The sequence below is a fragment of the Limanda limanda genome, chromosome 15 (genome assembly GCF_963576545.1).
Source record: "Limanda limanda chromosome 15, fLimLim1.1, whole genome shotgun sequence".
Taxonomy (NCBI): Eukaryota; Metazoa; Chordata; class Actinopteri; order Pleuronectiformes; family Pleuronectidae; genus Limanda; species Limanda limanda.
Window position 1 is genome coordinate 12,010,885 of NC_083650.1, and position 19,439 is coordinate 12,030,323.

At 41.6% G+C, this 19,439-nt stretch overlaps 1 protein-coding gene across 1 annotated transcript; it reads right to left on the reverse strand.

The window, feature by feature from the left end:
- Nucleotides 1-1,247: 1,247 nt before the first annotated feature.
- prom2 (prominin 2) lies at nucleotides 1,248-16,449 on the reverse strand. Its single transcript, XM_061087245.1, has 24 exons — nucleotides 16,298-16,449; nucleotides 14,183-14,516; nucleotides 11,560-11,624; nucleotides 11,059-11,264; nucleotides 10,495-10,615; nucleotides 9,972-10,035; nucleotides 9,769-9,858; nucleotides 8,272-8,468; nucleotides 7,680-7,754; nucleotides 7,367-7,430; nucleotides 7,083-7,239; nucleotides 6,843-6,995; nucleotides 6,631-6,754; nucleotides 6,441-6,523; nucleotides 6,188-6,272; nucleotides 5,865-6,008; nucleotides 5,025-5,090; nucleotides 4,794-4,886; nucleotides 4,619-4,672; nucleotides 3,783-3,863; nucleotides 2,765-2,833; nucleotides 2,555-2,644; nucleotides 2,313-2,425; nucleotides 1,248-2,168 (listed from the first exon to the last, which is right to left on the reverse strand). Exons 2-24 carry the CDS (start codon nucleotides 14,442-14,444, stop codon nucleotides 2,117-2,119), a joined length of 2,508 nt encoding a protein of 835 aa, XP_060943228.1. The 5' UTR covers nucleotides 14,445-14,516; nucleotides 16,298-16,449; the 3' UTR covers nucleotides 1,248-2,116.
- Between the last annotated feature and the right edge of the window lie 2,990 nt (nucleotides 16,450-19,439).

Here is a 19,439-nt window from a genome sequence, read left to right on the forward strand (position 1 = left end):
CTTGATTGTGTCTTGCAGGAGTAACTAAATCAGGTTTCACCAGCAAGGACTACATAAGAGAATATATGATTAAAACAGTAAATGGTCTGTATTTATATGGTACTTTTCTATTCTTGATGACCAATCAAAGCGCTTCACATTTCAGTTTTGCCATCCACCCATTCACACCCATGGATTTATGTGCAGCACTTTCTCACAAACATCACTCACACACTGTTTGTCATTTGGAGTCGAGCATTCTGCCCAGGGACACTTTGGCACATGGATTTAAACGGTTTGCTAGAAATTGATGTATCGGTGGTTGATGAAAGATGAATTGAGGGTTGAAGGAGATGTATGCTGTTGTGGGAGGACATACTGGAGACCATTAGAGGTGGAGGGAGACTCAGTGTGGCGGTTCAAACCCAGCCATGATTTAAACAGGCCGTCATGGTGGCACAATGGTTAGCAGTCTCTGGGTGGCGTTTCCATGTTCTAGTATGTAAATTAGAGGTGTCATGCTCCTCCTGAACCCAGGGTAACTAGTTAACTTCATTTAACTGAGGGTTTAACCACGTTACAGAACAATGTCATCGAGTAAATAGCTTCTCAGGATAGAGGAACCTAACAGAGAAGCAACAACCTGTGTGGATGGTGAGACCTTTTACAGCTTTTAAAATGTAATCTGCTTAAAAAACAGTTTACACACAATGAAAGAAATCACAAGATATGTCAGTAAGTTATAATCGAATCCACTAAACCAAACAAGGCTTGTGTTATTGTAAAAACTTGAATATGTTCGTTCCGCATCTGCTCAGTGTTTCCTCTCTGCGTGTTAATTCATCTACACAGTGTCACGTGTCTGGGGGAACTTAGAGGTGAACTTTGACCTTCATATAAATAACATGTGGAGATAACAGAGATGAGTGGAACTAATAAGGGTCACAAAGACACACTATCTTTTTCTATCGTAGTAATTCAAAACATGTAATAACTGCATCTGTGTAAATGGGATTTACATGTACAGTAGTAGTTCATGCTTAGATGTGAGAGACGGTGGCAGCTGAGCGATTGTTAGATGATAACTATAGGACTTTGTTAAATGTAGTTTCTAACATACTGCAGTGGGTTATAATGCAATCCAAACGGACATGCTGGAGATATTCACTGTGAGAAGCACTTTGATGGAATGTGTGGAAAACAGACAGTGACTGATCTCAGAGATTTCACTCATGTCACAGCGAAAAGGTAGAAAAATGCAGAGCAGACTCAGAGCAGATTTTTTTATTTCTCACAGTATTTTCAAAAACAGCTGGCAGGAATTTAACAGTGATAAAAACACAATCTGCTAAAAAGTGCAAAAAATCATCATTTTCAAATCACTTCAGTTAAAATCTAAATTTAGAAAAACAGGTCAAGAAAATCAAAAAGTTGCATTTTGAGGTTTCAAACAGCAACGATACGGTGACTGCTTTCGCTATTGGTCACAGAAATAAGCAAAAAAAAAGTCATTTGATGATTCACAAGAGGAATTGTGCTTTGATTCCCAACATTAGTGCAAGTTTAATTATTATTTAGGTAAATAGTGTTTCCCATTGGAATTAGGTCGCCAAACAGCGTGAGGAACCCGGTACGTTACGGGTACCTGTTGGCACAGTGACACACTGATGCCTTCTTTGAAAGCATGAGACAACTACATGACTATATATAAACACTCAAAATCAGCTTTAAAGTTATAAATCTATCGTCCAGCAGCAGGCTCAGTACATTCAATCCATACAAAAATATTGATCTAAAACAATGAAATGAAATATATCTCTTCGAATGGTCATTTAAAACGATGTCCCTGAAGATTCCCTTTTGCCTTGTGTCCCCCTGAGGTCAGTGAACAGATACTGTGTTAGTGTGTGTGTGGTGTGTTGTAAGACCACTGCAGTCGTATAACAAGCGGACTTTCTCGTCCACTCTATCGTGAAAATAGGATAATAAAGAAATGAAGGGGAAGAGCGACCGAACACTTGGGACTTCCCGTCCATGCGTCACATCTGTGCAGGAGTGTTTTTACTCTGTCAAGAGATGCCACACTGGTGCAGGCAGTCTTTTAAAGCTCTACCGCTTTATACAGGAGGCCGTCCTCTCAGGGGATTTTCATCTGGGCCCGTGGAATGCTGTTCATAACTACGTGTTCGCTGGAAACAAAGACATAAGCAGCGTCAGACCAAACAAATCAGTTTCTGCACATATACAAACATGGATAAATGTGTTTCTGTAGAAGTGTGTCGTTGTTTTGTTGTGTGTGTGTGTATGTGTGTGTGTCTGTGTTTGCTTCTTACTCATAGACGTCAGAGCGCTTCATTCTCCTGTAGTACTTGGCTAGTTTGATAGAAAGGATGATGCTGGGGATGAAGAAGATCAAGCACCAGCCCAGACTGCACCAGAATGCATTCTACAAAGAGAGAAGAGCACAGGTGATGAAAAATGTTGAAAAGGGACTTAAAGAAGAAATATTAAGCTCTTGTTCAGTGCAAAACAATTTTTCTACAGGGGTGTATATGTGCAGCTGAAGATGACTCACCAGAGACTGGACCACGTACTGACAGACGATGATCTCCGCCGAGTCCAGAGCTCCGGCTATCGGCTGACAGCGGCCCACCTTTTGTGTGATCTGAGGCAGAGGGCACAGGTAAGGCCTCTGCACAAAAACTGAACTCATGTGTCCACGAATACAAGAAAACATGTGTATTATAGTTCAACAAGTGCAGGCAAATATTTGAATGGACTTTACCGCAAGTTTGGCCCAGTCAGCGTAAGCGGTGAAGTAACCCAGCTGACAGTCTAAAAATTTCCTGCTCTCCTGGGATTGTGAGATTGAGAGAGAGAGAGAGAGATTGAGAGAGAGAGAGAGAGAGAGAGAGAGAGAGAGAGAGAGAGAGAGAGAGAGAGAGAGAGAGAGAGACAGAGAGAGAGAGAGAGAGAGAGAGAGAGAGAGAGAGAGAGAGAGAGAGAGAGAGAGAGAGAGAGAGAGAGAGAGAGAGAGAGAGAGAGAGACAGAGAGTAAATTCCACACATTTTCCCCGTGCTTTACAGTGGGGAAGTCATGAGGAAGCACTGGAAGCAATGGGGAATTCTGGGTAAATGCTTTGGAGTGACCCGTATATAACTAAATAATAGAATTATTCTCTAGTGAACTATGTTTCATGCCTGTTCAAAAAGTTTAAAGAAACAACTCAATGCAACAAAAAAGACTCTATAACTTTACATTACACTCTATAGGACGTTGTTGGAGGAAACCGTTAACACACTGGTATGAGATTACCTCAAAGTTCACATGGTAGACGACAATCTGAGAAGTTTTCTTTTCTTAACATTTTCAACATTTTCTCTAAGAATAATTCATTCATCTTGATAGATGAAAAGCAGATTTAATCATGACAATCTATGATTGTGTACAATTTGGTGCAGGGGACTAGTTGGTGTGGTGTGTTCAGTTTTAGGATCGTACAAGATATCTGAAATAAAACTGTGTCATCCTGGACCCCTCGGTGTATCTCCTTCAAACTCAGAGCAACCACTAACTAATTACTAAAAAGCATGTATTACTGTAATTGAGGAAAAAAATATAATTGTGATTCATGCCCTGTGGCTGCAGAGCAAACAAGCATCACACTGAGCTGAGCCACAGCAGCTTCTCCCCCTCCAGCCCAATGGCTGACCGACCACAGGCATTAACACACCACATGGAGCCCTTTTTCTTTTTTCTGTTCTTTTTCTCTAACTCATGTGACCCGTAGCCCTCTACTCACGGTCTTGACGATCTGTGGCGTATTTGTGTTGAGGAAGTCTTGTGCTACTTCCACGTTCCTCAGCACCTCCCCCACTGTCCCCTGGAAGCACCAGAGAGGAGAACGTGTTATAAAGCACAGAAAGAACAAGAGGAAGAACAAACTTCTGCTCGTTGGCACCTCCTGTATTGACAAAGCGATTTATTTGACTCTTTTTTTTTTTACTTTAATTGGCTTGTATACATTTTCAATACTTTTATTTAACAATTTTAATAATTTTGGAAATCCATTTCATGGGTCAAAATTGCCTCATTTCCTCATTTTTTTTGCTCTATTTTCTGACCTGGGATGTTATAATTTGAAAGGCTATATCAATGGTGTACACAGGTGTATCATGACCAGACAAACAAAAAAGTCTAAAAGTGCAATTTGGAAAAAAAAAACAGGAAGACTGCTATTTTGCATTTAGTGGCCATTTTGGCCATATTCCACAATTTTACTTTGAGGTACTTGTACCAGGGCTATTATCAGATCATCTTCAAATTGAGATGAGTCATCAAAACAAGATGGAGATAAAACCAAACTCAAAGATCATCATAAAGAAATACCGTTGTATATTTGACAGTACAATTGTACATTGTTCTACATTCATGTTTGTCTTCATTCAAGTTATATACATGTTATTGTATTGTACTGATTTTCTTTTTCTTTAAGTTATTTATTATGAGATGCATGATTATAATGAGGTATCTTTCCCCCCCGAAATCCATATCACTCAGGCTCGAGTACTAACAAGATTAAACAGTATGGAATGTACTCTAGTAGAGTGTGTATGAGTTTGCTGTCGGTGCACTCACGTTGATTTCCTCCGTCATGGATTGAAGACTCTCGACACTCGAATTCAGGTTTTCCTGGGGGGGGGGAGGGGGAAGCATGACGATGTTTATGCTTATGAATTAACCGCGAGAAGAAGGAAAAGCAGAATGAGAATCATGGGAAAAGATGCGAGCTAAGATAAGGAAACCTCCTCACCAGTTGTGGGATGATGGTTGATTCTATGCTGGCCTGAATCTTCCTGAGGTCACTGGCCTCGTCACGTAACTCTGCATCAGTTGGAGGGTCCACCTGGAGACAAGTCAAATTGTTGGTTAGTAGATCCGATGTGGACATGATAACAAAATACATTCAGCTAGGATTTTTAATAGACAAAACAGAGTCAATAAGACGGTTATGTTTTCTGCATGATTATGTCTCGTCACTCACTTTAGTCGCAGCCAAGTCAAGTTTATCTGCTGTTGTGTTCAGATTGATCCTGGAAACGTTGTTAATCTGCGAGAGATAAAAAAAAGAAGCGTCACAGTTACATGTTGGATATGAAAACCTAGAGCACTGGTTTGAATTCATGAGAGAGGTTTAAACCATGGAAAGGGTTTTTGCTTTGAATGAGAGAAAGTGGTTTGACTCATAAATGGAAGAAATTGATGATTTATGGGTGGGAAATGTGCTTGGATTAATTTATATAAAGGCCTAAAGATGAAAGGACTTTGTTGCCCTTTTTTACCAATGGGCAAATATAACAATGGCAGTTATGTTTTAAGTAAATTCATCAAAGAGGTTGTGTTTTCACCCCCCTGTTCGTTAGTTTACTTGTTGTTTTTTTATGTCTGTGAAAAGGATTTTGTAAAAACTGCCAGACAGATTACCACGGAACTTGGTGGAAGGATGCAGAATGGATCTGGGGGAAAAATCTGAATATAATTTTTTTCAATTTCCTTTAACATTGTGAGAAAGGGCGCATTTAACCATTCAAAGAATAATTCATGGATCTTAGTGCGCAGATCCAAATACAAATCTGGATCTAGTGAATATAAATGTGGTTTCATGGGGGGACTGATGAAAAAGATTTGGCAACGAACAAATAAATTTGTTCAAAAAGCAAAAACATACAAATTGATTCATCAGTTAATTTGTTACCAATTGAATTATATTTTTTAAAGCTGGTAATGAATGAAAAGTTGATCGTGAAGTTTTGAAAAAGGAAAAACATTGAGTGAGAGTGAAGTTACACATTCTGTCGACACATGAAAGCTGAATAACAACTACCTGCTGGGTGATGGCTGAGGAGTCCAGACCCTTGGCCTTGGAGGAGAAGCTACTGAGCTGGTTTTTAACTTCCGGGCTTAGAAGATTGATGGTGGACAGAGGGATATCTGTGTTCTCAAACTCCCTCTTGATCTGCTCTGTGTACTGTGTGACGGACAGAGAAAAACATCTTCAATGATTACATGCGAATATGAATCCAGATATCCTTCATTTTTCTCGAGAGCAGCTCATCTGCTCGACTTCAGAATCAGCGGGACTATTTCTGAAGACCCTGGGAAGCACGTATAAAATAAAGTTATTGTGAGGACAATAAGGAAACTCACTTTGGACACATCGAGGACTTCGTCAAGGTTTATTAATTCATTCAAGTGGAGTGTTGTCCACACAGGCTTGTTTTCCTCACAGTCTCTGCAAACAAAGACATTAGGTGAGATCAAGTCAAACTTATTTGTACATTACTCAATGACTTGACAGTGCATTATGCATGCCAGTAACTTAAGAGCCCAGGAATGAATCTAACTGGTGTGTATGCCTGCACATTATAAATTAGTACTATTATGTTCTAGTATTACATACCTGTAGATTTCAGAGAGAGAGATTTTTGTTTCCAATCCTAAAGGTTGAGTTATCTGTGTACTTAAATTTGTCGAATCAATGAACTGTGGACAGAAGAGGCAATAATATTAACACAAAAATATTCAAGACATAATTTGCAGTATTTTTGTACCTTATGACCTGTGCGTGTGTATGTGTTATATCTCGCTACCTTCAGCAGTTGTCCATCGTTCCAGGGCCGACAGACCAGGACGTAAACGTTCCCCCCCACAAGGAACAGCAGCACCACCACGATCATGAACAGCCAGGAGAAGAGGAAGCTGAACCCTGCACCCCTGCAACCACATCCAGGTCAGAGGTCAACCAAGAGCTCAGGAAGTTAAAAAAAAAAAAACATTTGACTCAAACCAACGCAGCACTCACATCACGAGGAAGGTGCCTCCAGAGTCGGACGTGCAGGATCGCTTGGTGGGATCTTCTGAGGGCGTCAGACCCAGAGGGCCCAGGACCAGACCCAGGAGGTTACACACCACAACCAGGAGCACCACGCAGCACAGGAAAACACACACACCCCATCTGGAGACCAGAACACACACACAATAATTGGATCTGCAGGCGTTTCATCCACCGATCATGTGCGTTTGCAGTTTGCAGATGCTTTACCTGATGTACTCGTATTTCTTGACCTCTGCTGTGACAACGTTGATTTGTCCGTGCACTTGGCTCAGACTCTCAGATATTTTCGTCAGACTGGTCAGAGGGATCATAGTGGAAATCTCGGAGATCTGTGTTTGTACGTCACTCAACTGCTGCTTGCTTCCTAACACATACACACACACACAGACATAAATATATCTTATTTAAAATTTACCATATGGACAAACTAATACTACCAATCAATGAGCAATAGACTAGTATCTGAAATTGAAGTGAATGTGCTCACGTACTTCGAACCATATCCTCGGTTTCTTTGGCCACTGTCTGAGGGATGCTGGCAAAAGAACTCTCCACCTGAAATAAAGACCAGTGTTTATCTGTCTGCAATAAATAAAAAAGAACGCACAGAGTCATCTCTTTTTACAAGGATTTTATGCGCTTACTTTGGCTTAAAAATCAATTAGTCACATTTAAAGCAATTATGTCTGGTTAAAACTTGTTCACCCTCCCTCTCACAATCTGTCCACCGACTCTGACGTGTGAAAAGCTGGCTTTGTGTTATCATAAAAGAGACGTGATTTTATTTTGGGGGGGGGCACAAACCTCCTCGATTTTCGCCGAGAGGTTGATTCTGACGACTTCATCCACTGCAGACTGGAGCTCGTTCGGGATGGTGATCTGTGAACAGTCATGTTTTACTTTTATCGGACAGGAGGAGGCAGCAGAGTTCAGCAAAACAATGAATGAATGAATGAATGAATGAATGAATGAATGGAATGAGGAAGAGTGAATAGTATCTAAACGAGGAGAGGAGATAAGATGAGAGGAGAGGAGACAACAGAAGAGGAGACAGACTGAACTTATCAGAGACAGAAGAGTGTAGGAGAAAATAGAGAAGAGCAGATGGGCAGAGAACATATCAGCTGTTCAAACAAAGCATGTGTCAGTGTCTCATTGTGCGTCAGAGGATCTTTTATTACATAAATGATTCTTCCTGCTGTTGCTTAATGATAAAATCTGTTTCTTTGTCTGTATAGAGTGTTTCTTTTTTGTTTTTTTATCTAAAACACTCTGGAGTGAGTGCCAAGAACAACCTTGATTAATTTCCCTGTATTGTTCAAATCCTCCATTCAAGAAGTAAAAAACAAAGATATATGTGATTTTACATACTAGGAGGCATAAAATCAGGACTTACAGTGACAGGGATGTCCAGTGTTTGGGTCTGTACCACTGCCTTCAGGGCTGGGCAGAGAGGACAGTTTGGGTTGGATAGAGTCAGATCGATGCGGGCTTTAACATCCCTGAAGTTGCCCTGGACTTGGTCCACGCTGGACTGCAGCTGAACCAATGACGAGTCCAGCTCTTTGAGTTGAACACTGATGCTGCTGGTCTCTGATCATGCAATTGAAAAAGACAAATACTTAGTATGCACAAAAGCAATAATCATTCTAAAACATTCACCACCTACTCAGCTTGGAAATCAAAAGCAGCGTAAAGAGCTGAATGGAAGCTCAGAATAAAACGGAAGCACGAGAAGAACCAACAATCATTAAGAGCAACGTTATCCAGCTGCTTTTAGTCAAGCATTACAAATATGTTCCATGACGCTCTGCTGGACCTCATGTACAAACAATGATGACTTCATGCTGGATTAGGTATTTTGTTATTGCTGAAGATTACAAAAACCTTCTCGTAAACTTCCTGGAACATAAAGTAGACATACAATCAATACTCGTATTATAAACCACTACACACAGGAAACGATCCAAGTAAGCGTGTACACAGGTTAAAATACTTTACTTTTTGTTAATTGACCATAGGTGTGAGTGGTTATTTGTTTCTATATTCTTAACCCTGTGATGCACTGGAAAAAACTGTCCATGCATTAACCTGCCGCTCCCTCAGTGCATAGAATATAGAAAGATGGATGGATGGCGTTCTGTAGCCCAAGTATTTGCAAATATGGGATAATGAAGGGATCATATGGTGGTTATTTGTATTCTTTAACAATCAAAGGAGACATGCAGATAAGGGTCACGCCCAACAGCACGCACCCTCCTCGGGTGGTGCAGGCGAGTAGTGACATAGCATGATGCGTGGGGGGGAAGGCGGGTGAAAGCAGAGACGTCATCGACCTCAGCCGCAGCATCAGCCTCAGTCTCAATCTCAAAAGCAGATGAATTGTCTTTAAGCATTTTATTCTCTTATTATGTTTTATCTTTCAATTCATAACAAGTGGTGCACCTATGTACTTTTCGGGGAAATGGGGGCTACTGGTCAAGCTCATTCTTAAGAGATGGTGATATTGAATAATACTCTTGGATTTTGATGGAAAAAAATATGGCACATTCAGACGACTGATATCTATGAGTGTGTGGGGAATTTGATGAAGCTTCATTGACCTTAAGCAATCTTTTGGGCCTTGGGGGGAAGTATGTACTTTAGTGAGTGCCATAATATCTATTCTCTTCCTTTCCTTTTTATTATGCAGCAACATCCATAACCAGATGGTGAACAAAAAGGACAACGATCACTTTATCCAACTTTAGCATAAGAATTGAAATGTAGTGAAGCTGCATAGTGCATGTATGAGCAAGGACTCCAGCCACTCCTCCTGATCTCCCGTCAGATATTCACTCATGATTTGACACGCTCAGACTGGAACAGGACGCAGCATGCAGGCTCACCATACCTTGGTTCAGACGTTTCACAGGGAGCAACGCCTGGTCCAGAGTTCCCTTGAATTGCCTCTGGATCTCTGCTCCCAGCTTGGGCCCGATTTCTGAGTCACACGCAGGCGAAGAGAGGGTTAATATGGTGCGACCAGAGCAGAGTAAACAACGAGTAAAGTGGTTCCTCTGTTTGAACATTATTGCTTCCCCCCCCTCCTCTTACCATCTAGGTTTCTGGTGACCTCCTGTATGGTGTTGCTGCTCTCATCTAGCACCTCCTGAATTTGCTGGAGGAAAAACAAACTGTAAGATGTGGGTTGAAATGCAACATTTCGGACTGATTTACATGCGCTAATTGTAAATAGTGGCTTAGGATATAAAAAGTAACGTATACAACACGAGCATATCTCTCCCCGCGACCTTTCCTCGCTCTCCTGTAGTGTGAGATAAGTGTATTGACACTGCAGAGACTGCTAATTAATCACAGGACCAACTGGATAGAACTGGAGCTCTGTTTGCATCTCGCACAAAAGCTTGTCGATTCTCAGCAGATTGATGATCGGTTGCTGCGGGGAAATAATGTGAGCAATCCCAAACAACCACAGGCTAATTCCCAGTCCTGGTCGTGAGTGTTTGAGAGGAAAGGAGCAATAAGTCAGCCAGTATTGATAATTGCCGACTCACCGAGGTCCCACACAATTGACCTCCATACGATGCACCCCCATCAACAAGAGGGTTTCTCTTACCTTAGGCACAGCTGTGAGGAAGGTCTGCATGTTGTCAAAAGTTTTGTTGAGCTGCACTGGAGTGTCATCCACGCTCACTTTGAGGGCTTCATTGCTTCTGAACATGCAAATGTTTCCAGCGCTATAAAAACAAACACACACACACACACAACAACATAATTCAGAAATTAGGGCGTTGCACACAGGCACTGAGACACTCACATTTAAGCTATTTTCCAACACACATTTTTGATAACACGTCATTATGGTGATCAAAAACCTAACTCTAACCATATCCCGAATCTTAACCATGACCAATCTATGCCTAGCTTTAATCTTAACCTCAACCAGGACCTCAGACATGTTTTTTTGTCTCAATAAAAACTATTTATTGTGCTTTCGACATTCTGTATAAGTTTTGTTTATGTTTGTTGATGTCCTGTGATTAGTGCTACAAGCCATTTTCCCTATGAGGACAAATTAGCCTCTCTGTCTATTTGTGGTCCCCATTAGGTCAGTGTTTATGCTGGAAAAGGTCCTAAAACTGTATAAAAAATGAGTACACGCACATACATTCACACTCACAGGATAATAAGTGTGGTGACGAGTGTGCTCCAGTAGAGAGTTTTCCTGCGACAGTCGATGGAGGACGTCTGCTTCTGGTACATCCTCCCGCCGCAGTTGCCACAGCAGCGGCAGCACGCCAAGAAGAAGCCCACAATGGGCATCAGGACGATGTACAGGACGCCGATTGCTGCGCACACCAGGAAACCCACTTCATACTGCACGGCCTGAACACACACACACACACACACAAACATGTATCACAGCTAAAAAGAACAAATATCAATTTCAAGTGACTGCGACATTGTCTCGTTGGTCCGTCTCTAACAAAGCGAGACGTTGATTAAATGTGTTTTTACTCTTCTCTGGTGTCAGTCCACCATCAGAGCACATGAGGAGGTTTTGGTTACTTCAGTCGGCATTCTTGTGAATGCTCCAACATAAAAAGGGTCTCAGGTTTCCAGCCCAAGGATATGTCTGATTTGTACATGTGACATATATGTCAAACTCATGAACACTCACTTTTTTAATGAGCTCTTGATCTGACGTCACTTGTGGATAACTGTTGATTGTTTTCAAGATTATCTCTGGAAAGAAACAGGAAACACTCTTTTAAAAAACTTCAGAAACACAGATTTTAGAGGCCTGGAAAAGCTCATTGCTAATTACTACTGTCCACCACCAGCCGCTCTCACACTTGTCCCTGTAAAATAAATCCAGGAATGGGGACAACGTGTCCTGTGCTGCGTTCAAACATTGTAATCTCTCGCTTTGTAAAACTTGAAATCTGACACCTCCATCTTGTGGTTACTAGGAAACAAGGGCGGTCAGGAGGAGAGATTACATTTTTGCGCACACAAACTTAAATAAAAAGAAACAAACAAAACCTGCCCTCTATGGTCCCACGAGCCGTGTTATTGTGGTGGTTATTCACGAGGTGAACAGGTAACTGAGAAGATTAGTTGTTCGGGTGTTCCTCACACAATCTTTTTGTGTCGTTTTTCACCGTTTCTGTGTGTGTGTGTAACATCAGATGGTAGCATGACATAAATATCCTGGAAATGTTTGTGTGGTTTTCCCTCAACCTGAGGTATTTTATGTTGAAAAGCTTTACTTTAGATTAATTTCTCATTATATAAGCATTTTCTCATTAAGTTTGTTTTTCAGGGACAGTACATACTAATAACAACACAGCCATCCCTGGCAAAGTGTAAAGTTGTAAGCCTAAAATCAAATGGCAAAAAATAAGTTTCATTTAAAACAGTTATCATGATGTAAACATGATCAATTAGCTAAAAGTAAAAAAAAATCATGTTACAGGAGTCAAACAATTTGTATCAGGTGTAATTTAGGACCGAGGCCCAATCAGGTGTTTGATCTAGAATAAAAGGACGACCTCTGATCCTTAAATCAGGCAACAAAGAGCAAATGGATGGTTAGTTTAACCTTTAATAAACCGGATGAGATATTTCACAAATCTGAAACAAGCCCCTTAAATATAAATGTATTAATCTCCAGTCATTAGTAGCCAGGTTGTGACAATTTGAGTGTTGCTTGTTTGCTTGTATGAGGCAGTTTCCCACATAGCGATATTGTTTTGGAACTGATTTGGTCCACACTGTCACACTGCCACTCTGTCACCCGGCCCACATCACACGTGGAGTGAGGCACTTGGGCGGTCGGCTCCTGTCTGCCAAATCTGGGCAGCAAGTTAGCCAATAGCAATACAGCACGTCAACCAAAGGTGCCAAAGGTGGCCCAAAATAGTTTTGTGCTATTGGGCCATAATCACCATTTGCCGCATGAGCCACTTTTGGTTCCAATCCACATCTTGCCGAGAGCACCGCATGTTTTTCAAGTTACATATAGGTTTGGTGAGCATGATGCGTTGGGGGGGGGGGGGGGGGGGGGGGCAGTGAAAGCAGAGACGTCATCGACCTCAGCCGCAGCATCAGCCTCAGTCTCAATCTCAAAAGCAGATGAAAGGTCTGCATTTGCATCGGGATATTTGGGCTAAATTTGATATTTCACGAGTTGACCACTTTAGGCTCACGTCCATATGCTAACTGGGTTTCATCTTTCTAGCTATTAAATACAGAAAATGTTGATTGGCAGCTTATTGTAATATCCTGTTTAAAGCTGTGGAGTGAAACCCATTTGTTTACTTAGTGATATTTATAACCTACGGGTTACTGTTTTTTTCATGCAGCAGAAGCCACAGTTTAGCCTTTGCAGTCAAACAATCTGCCTTATCATGGTGCAATAGCACAAAGTGTTTTAGGAAAAAAACAGTAAACACACAACAAGCTTTTAAAGTTAAACACAAGTTACTGAATGCAACATTAAGCGACTATCATATGAATTAATCTCTTTATTTTTGACAACACTGGGTCCACCATTACAAATGGCTGAACCTTTGTCTAGATTTCAATGACTTCAGACAAAGGTAAACCAAGGATTGCTGTGTCATTGTGTTAACAATACCAAGCAGGATGTAATGTACGAAACCGAGAAGGGTTTACGGAGCAATTGAGACCCATCACAGGGACAGAGGGTTTGGCAAAGGTGAGTCTCAAGTTTGAGTCACAGGAGACGCTGGACTAAGAGCGGGCACAAAGGTTAATGATTGACAGGGGAAAATACAGGAATTCCCATTCCCTTATTGATTTACCAATACCGTTGGCTTTTTGTATGGGCAGGGTCACTGCAGAGCAGGAAAGGTTCAAACTGATGGTTTACACCTTTGCCCCCTGTAAGAGAATGATGCCCAGCCCAGGAAAGCCAAAAGATTTTCATGTAATTTAAATCGCTGCTGGCTGATCTGTAAGCCAGAGCCCGGACAATATTGAATGAACAAAAACCTAGTTAAAATAAAATGAATGAGTTAAAAATTGTCAATTTCAATGTTTTAACCTGTGAGTGGGTCTTGTTCAGACTTAGCCACATGCACAGAAAAAGAAAAGGATATGTGAGTCTGAACAGACTTGAGTCTTCGTTGGTCAGAGCAGGAATAAGGGTCTGTTTAGAACGAGGGCACGAGCCCACAGGGACTGACTGAATAAAAACACTCAAAATTGAAAGCACACAAAATAAAACACATTCTTAAAAGGTTAAAAGGTTCGGGTTAGGTTTAGTGTTGACTTACCTTCAGGGAATGGGTTCGGCTGGACTGTGTGGAGGAAGGACTGGATCAGAGGGACCATAAACCCCAGGCCGGTGTCCTTCGCTGTCGTGTCCTGGTAAACCACCTCGGTGAGGTCCAGCGGGGCCGCAGCCGGACAGGCGGTCTGTGGGGGGCCCGCCTGGGACAGGCTGAGCCCCAGCAGCATCACTGCAACGCAGGCTCTCAGCACTCCACCACTGCCCTGCGGCCTCCACACACCCCTCGTTCTCTCGCACAACCACATGATTACAGGTGAGGCGGGTGGGGAAAACTGGTTTGTAGAGTGATCACTTCATGGCACAGGTTTTTAAATCATCTGAAAACAAGACCAAAAATGGAAACGAGTGAATACAATGACACAAACACTCTGAGGAGGCAGGAGAATTAACCCTTTGATACACAAGCTGTGCAAAACCCTTCTAAGGCACAACATGGGTCACAAATGACCTGTATTCCTTTACTTTGTTTTTTCATGCACAGGTGAGTGTTCCTTTGCTATATTTTGTTTATAGGAGAAAGCTCCTTTGAAGACATAGAAGACTCATTGTCGATGTCATCAAAGGAGCCTCCTTTATTAAGAAAACTGGATTTCAAGACACACCCACAAGCTCTCAGCTTGAAATGAATGGTGTTCCATAGTGAATACATACTGTTTGGGTGATTTTTGACCCATGTGTTTAAAAGTGATGTATATTTCTTTATAACGTAAGAAAGAAAAAAAAGGAAAACAATGATTTGTGGTAATCAAAAACAAAATATTGAATGAAAACTTTGAATATTAAATGATAAAATACATCTATTTAAAAAAATATAGCAAATAAATTCTTACTGTTGACATGTTAATAAAGATGCTGTATGAAGAACAGGATAAGGAAAATGAGCAGGCACTTCTTGGAGTCTGAAATCTCTGATGCTGAGGACCTACACTATGGTCCACAGGATTAAGCTATGACTTACAGGTGTGTCTTAGAATCCAGCTAAATGTAGAAGGCTCCTTTGATGAGATAGAAAACTCATCGTCTATCCCATCAAAACAGCCTTCTCCTAAATGAAGAATGTAGAATAAGCTATGAAAGAATCTAGCAAAGAAACAATAGAAGGGTAGTGACACAAACATGTTTTTTATTGAAAAAATTACCTTAAATCCATAAATAAGGATTTATGATGATCAATAATGCGTTACGCGTTACGTGGTTCTATGAACCGTGTAAATATTTCTCTGTGCACTGTGTAAACTGAAAGTCCTTTGGGTGTAACTCTTTAATTTGGGAATAGCTGAAAAACTGAATAAGCAAATTCATTCACTGAATAGATATAGAACTTTTGACCCATGTTGTGTATCAAAGGGTTAAAGCTTGGAGAAGAAACCCACAGACTGAGTCACACAGAGAGAATCACAGTGCTGTTTCATTACAAAATGGCAATGGACAAAAGAACTGCTGCTATTTTTATCGATGAAACACAGAGAGGCATGTTTCATCAGTGCCGGTGGTGAAATCCTAATGTTTAACTAACACCAATTTCATTTCCCAGCCTCCGCTTCAGGGGACAGATATCCAGAAACTTTTCTCTCTTGGAGTACAGGATGTGCTGACATTTAAAGTTAAAACAAAACAAGGTGAGACACGGATAAGGAATATAACCTGTCTGGATTGTGCTGCCAATGCTGTGCTGCATGTAAACACACAGAAAACATGCAACCGCCTGAGACGCCCACATCACCTCTGTTTACCCCATTCTGCCTGCATGGAATTTAAATATTATCACTGTGTAAACTGAAAGTCCTTTAGGTGTAACTCTTTTAAGCAAACAACCTCACGAGGGCGAAGCTCCACACTTACTAAACACGTGTTCTTCCTTCAAAAAACAGAAAACAGTCTACGATTGTGTTTCCCCTCTAATTTCAAAGACACCTTACACTGAGGATATTTACTGTACAAACTGGGACTGTGGGAACCAGCTGTCTGAGCAGCTCCTCTAGGTCCAGGCACCAGTGGAGGTATACAGGTGTGAGTGAGAAGGTGCAAGGGTGACAAGAGGACACATTAAAAGAAAGAGGAAAGCAGAAGGAGCATTGAGCTGTTTGCTTTAACTCACCTTCCCCGGGGCGGACAGCGAAGGACAGCTTCACGGCTCTGATCTCCAGTAATTCAGTCAGGGGCGTGTGACTCCCACGGACTCTTTACAATCCCGTAGAAAGCTGACACGCTCTGACTGCTGCTGTCAAGTTGACTGCTTGGAAGCCTGGGAAAGACTGGCAGCAAAGGCAGAGAGAGGGAGGGAGAGAAGGGAATCAGAGGAGGGAGAGAGGGAGGGTCTTTAGGAGAGGAACAGGGAGAGAGGGAGGGAAAGAGGTGTACCTTTAAAAAACAAAGAATGGGATTTCTCTTGCTTTGTTTCCTGGAGTGTGTCAGGTGGCTTAATTATACTGCATCAACTCTGAAAAACAAGATAGAGCAGAAAGAATTTCAGAAAATCAGGAAACAGGATATGGTGATAGACAAAAAGGGGATTTTTTAGAAAAGCAGGTCCATCTGTAATTTTGTGGTGTACAAACATGTAATAACAAGGTCTAAATATGCAGATGGGAAGGATACACTCAGGTTAAAGGAGATGTGAGTACGCACATCTACAGGAAATGTAATGTGAGAGAGATCACAGAGAAAACTCGGCTGCGGGAGAAGCAACAACAACAACAGACTGAACTACAAATTTAGCAAGAAAACACTTTCACCTAAAAAGGGAGATGGAGATATTATGATGACTTACCGAAAGTGCTATTATTCTCATTAGTCCACCTCATCACTGTTTCTGCGGTTATTGAACTTCCCAATCTGCAGAGCTGTTGTTCCCTTCTCTCAGTGCCAGGCACCGACAGACTGAGTTCCTATCGTTATAGGACAGAAGATAGATTTGCATGAAGAGGAACACCTTCGATTCACACAATCTGACTTCCCTTTCTGATGCACAAAAAGCAGACGGAGTTGTGCACTTGTGTGTGTCCTCTTTTCTTGTTTACCTCACCAGCTGCACAAACACTTGTTGATCACTCTCTTCACCTCAACATAGTCGTCATTTACAGGCTGATCCCTTAATCAACAGATTAAAGGATCTACCAAGTGCAACATGGAGAGCTCTTACCAAACAGCTAAGGCACAAGGAGACTGTAGAAGCTTTAGTGATCTCCAGCAATGATTGTGTTCCTGATGCAACGACACTGGGAGGCCGAGTGAAACTTGTCCTCTGAAAAGACACTAGAGATTAAATAGTAGAATACATTGTGTATCTCTCCCTGTCTCATTTTACGTGGCTGAGTCCTAGAGTTATTTTTCCTGCCTACACTTGACTGTGTTCCCCAGTGGGAGGCCGATGAAGGATCCTATCCTCAGTGAGCCCTGCTTGTGATGCTCACAGGCTCCCCACCTCGGACAGAAAGTGTGATCTGTGGAGACACCAAGTGTTGAGCACAGACACAACGACGCACAACCAAAGTGACTTCAATCCTTTGCGTTACGTGGTTCTATGAACTAGCACCGTGTCTGCAAAGTCTCAAGAAGCTCGGCAGAAGAGGATTTTTCCAGGATGACAATAACAACAAGCAAAGAGTTGGTTAGCAAGAAAAAAGTGGAAACTTTGACCTTGTGGAGAAGTCAGCGCGTCAGATTCCCTCCAGCAAAGAGCAGCTGAAAAGAAAAATCTGGTAAATTTGTATTTATTGAGGAGCATCTTTCCTCTTGGGCCTTGACTAAAACAAAACAAAAAGTATTCAATGGATTTGTCATGACTTTATGTGTTATGTATTGTATGTTTCCATGGTGACTGTGAGATTTGGTTAATTTCTCAGAAAACCTTAGGCGTTGAGATGACTGGTCACAAGGTCAAGAATTAGCTTCCATGCTTAAACACCAGAAACTTAAACCTGAAGTCAGTCATCAGCCTGGAAAAAATAAAAACTGTTCTTATGTGAACCATCAGTGCTGCTCTCCTGTCTCCATTGGGCCCCCTTGTACTGTATGCCTGAGATTCACCAGCTCGGCAAAGAAACAATATCACATTGCTCTGTTCTATCATCTGTACCTATCACTATGCAGCTTCTGTAACAGTATCTGTTATCTGTCCTGTTTCTTACCAAAGCAACATGGCTTCCTGCTTCTAAATTACCTCTGCCCAACCAAGAGTAGGAATAACTTTCTAAATGAAAAAAGCTGGCAGATAGAAACAGGTGTCACGGAGAAATGCATCCCTGACTATTTGTTGTTAATAAACTTGAGGGCTGAAGGGTCTCTCACTCACTCCTCTTCAAACTTGGTTTCAATAAGAACATTCAATAAAGTGCTCTGGCCACAGCTCACGTCCATTTTGCATGCAAAGAAAAAACTTTATTATTTTTGTGTAAGAGCTGTTGATTTTTGAAGGATCCAGAGAGATCAGACTCACCAAAGCATGCTTGTGAACTAGTGGAGCAAATATCTGCTTTATCCATTTGGTCTTTTATGTGTGATTCTCTTATCTGAGTTCTGTGGGATATAAAATAACAATAAAATGTTACCTGTAAAGAATCATCAGTTGAGTCGAAGAAAGACAACAGAGTTTTTCCAGTGAAGATTCGTCTATATACATGAATTATTAATGACAGAAACCTGGCCGAAAAATATAGATCTTGAATCAGGGGGGTGCTGGAGACGATGCATACGGATTCAAACTCAGCAACCTGCAGCTCGGTGTTGATTTACAGCTACACTGCTCAAAAATTAAAGGAACACTTTTTTATCGGGGTATGGCATGAATTCTATTGCACAACAGGTGCAATAGAGGGGCAACAATGAGACGGCCCCCAAAATGGGAGTGGTTTTGCATGTGGAGGCCATTTCAAGTTTCTCCCTCTTGATCACTTTGACTGGTTTTCCATTAGTGTTGGCTTTAGCTAGAGTCATTATCTCTACTGGGAGCATGAGGCGATTTCTTAACCCTACAGAAGTTGCACAGATTGTCCAACTGCTCCAGGATGGCACATCCATGTGTGCCGTTGCAAGGAGATTTGATGTGTCTCCCAGCATAATCTCCAGAACATGGAGGAGATTCCAGGAGACAGGCAGTTACTCAAGGAGAGCTGGACAGGGCCGTAGAAGGTCCTCAACCCATCAGCAGGTCCGATATCTGCTGCTTTGTGCAAGGAGGAACAGGTTGAGCACTGCCCGAGCCCTACAGAATGACCTCCAGCAGGCCACTGGTGTGAATA

Excerpts from the sequence above, each read along its gene's own strand:
- prom2 (XM_061087245.1), bottom strand. The coding sequence starts at position 14,444 with ATGTGGTTGTGCGAGAGAACGAGGGGTGTGTGGAGGCCGCAGGGCAGT. Across the intron at positions 7,240-7,366 it reads AACCGAGGATATGGTTCGAA|GAAGCAAGCAGCAGTTGAGT; the intron begins GTACGTGAGCAC and ends TGTATGTGTTAG. Across the intron at positions 2,169-2,312 it reads AAGCGCTCTGACGTCTATGA|CGAACACGTAGTTATGAACA; the intron begins GTAAGAAGCAAA and ends CTTTGTTTCCAG.